Below are 1,511 nucleotides of genomic sequence, written 5' to 3' on the forward strand. Positions count from 1 at the left end.
GGAGGGGAGGGGGGCGCAGCGGGCTTCCCCTCCCCCACGGCGGCGTGCAGCTCCTCGGTCCCTTCACCAAGACCTGTGGTTTTATTTGACCGAGCAGTATGGAGGCTGTACAAATAAATACAGTGAATATAGGAACTGTGGGTTAACCGCGGCCGCAGGCAGCGATAGGACAAGATAACGGCCAGAACTTTAGTCTGCAATAGGACAGAGGGATCAGCAGGGCCCTCGACGTTGGGCAGCGGGCGACTCGCATCTGACCCTCCCTCTCAAAGCTCCACGCGTGCATCACGGTATGCTCGGTCCAAGGCCCACTCGGGCTGCGAGTCGGCGCCACCTTCCCGGGCCAAACGAGCCATCTCCTGCTGGAACAAAGCTTGCCGTGCCCGGCTGGGGTCCACGTTGATCCAGTTGTTGGCAATCCATTTAGTGCCACGCGTAACCAGGCAGCCCCCGTGCAACGAGTAGTCATCCACTTCACCCACCCAACCTAGAGGAAGAAAGTTGAGTGAGCAAAGAACAGGTTTAGGGGGGATCCTAGGTTGGGCAACCCTGAACTAAGCAAACGGCTGACTCCCAAGAAAGGCCTCAGCATCTCATCCACTAAGGCATGGATGGTTAACACACTGGCCCTCTGAAACCAGCTTTCTTGTTGCTGAGCCTGACCATAGCATTTCCCAGCCTGGGTTGGTAAGAGAAGTGGCCCTGGCCCTGGAGACAAGGAAGGCTGAGGCAGGAGGAAGATGAGTCCAGATAGCCCAAAAAGGCTGTACAGGTGATGTTGTGGCCTATTGAAATTACTTAAAAGATGGTGTTCAAAAGGAGGCACTGGTGGCAGAAAACTATTTGGAAAGCAGATAGAAACAGTCCTCCAGGGAACTGGTAAGGAGAAGCTACCCTTGGAGAAGCCCATGATCTGGTCATAAGGGCTCACCTTGCCCATCAGGCAGGTAGTTGTACCAAAAGACTGCTGTTCCTTGCTGGGGCTTGACACGCAAGTTTCCCTTGTCACAGTGCCTTCGGGTGTCACGAAGATCAATGTCATCCTGAATCAAACTCTGTGGGCAACACGGTGATGAAGCTTTCAGACTGCCTGCCATTATATGGCCAGACAGCCAAAGGTAGCCAGAGGGAAAACAGCCAGGTGTACCCTCAGTCCCAAGAATGGAGGGGTATTACTACACTTGCCCAAGGCCCTGCCAGCCCCAAAAAGTAATAGCCCGTTGTCCCTTACCATTTCATCGTAGGTTCTGTTGTCTGCTACAGGGAAGACAGTCTCGCCCCCACCGGTGACGTTGTTCAAATAAAACAGCACTGTCATGTAACTGTAAGGCAGGGGGGCTGCTGAGCAGATCCCCAGTTGTGGATGTCCCCATTTGTGGGCAGGATAAAGTACTCAGGTTCCTAGGGGCCATAGGGTCAGGCTGGGATGGCCAAGATATCGCTAGTCCTTCCCAGACTCTTCCTGTGTGTTCCAATGTCTTTTTTTTTTTTTTTTTTTTTTTAAAAAGGGT

The 1,511-nt window shown here is 53.2% G+C and overlaps 1 protein-coding gene across 2 annotated transcripts in view; it reads right to left on the reverse strand.

Annotated features, from left to right (window-relative positions):
* Positions 1-48: 48 nt before the first annotated feature.
* P4htm (prolyl 4-hydroxylase, transmembrane) overlaps positions 49-1,511 on the reverse strand; it is a 17,466-nt gene continuing 16,003 nt past the window's right edge. The window contains exons 7-9 of one of the 2 annotated variants that reach the window (XM_008853221.2): positions 1,232-1,322; positions 932-1,055; positions 49-487 (exon numbers count right to left, since the gene is read on the reverse strand). In XM_008853221.2, the coding sequence (XP_008851443.1) occupies positions 267-487; positions 932-1,055; positions 1,232-1,322 (436 nt within the window). In that variant the 3' untranslated portion in view covers positions 49-266. The remainder of the gene's footprint in view (positions 488-931; positions 1,056-1,231; positions 1,323-1,511) is intronic. The other variant, XR_003847063.1, reaches the window with a different exon arrangement.

The sequence above is a fragment of the Nannospalax galili genome, unplaced genomic scaffold (assembly GCF_000622305.1).
Source record: "Nannospalax galili isolate Female #2095 unplaced genomic scaffold, S.galili_v1.0 scaffold786, whole genome shotgun sequence".
Lineage (NCBI taxonomy): Eukaryota > Metazoa > Chordata > Mammalia > Rodentia > Spalacidae > Nannospalax > Nannospalax galili.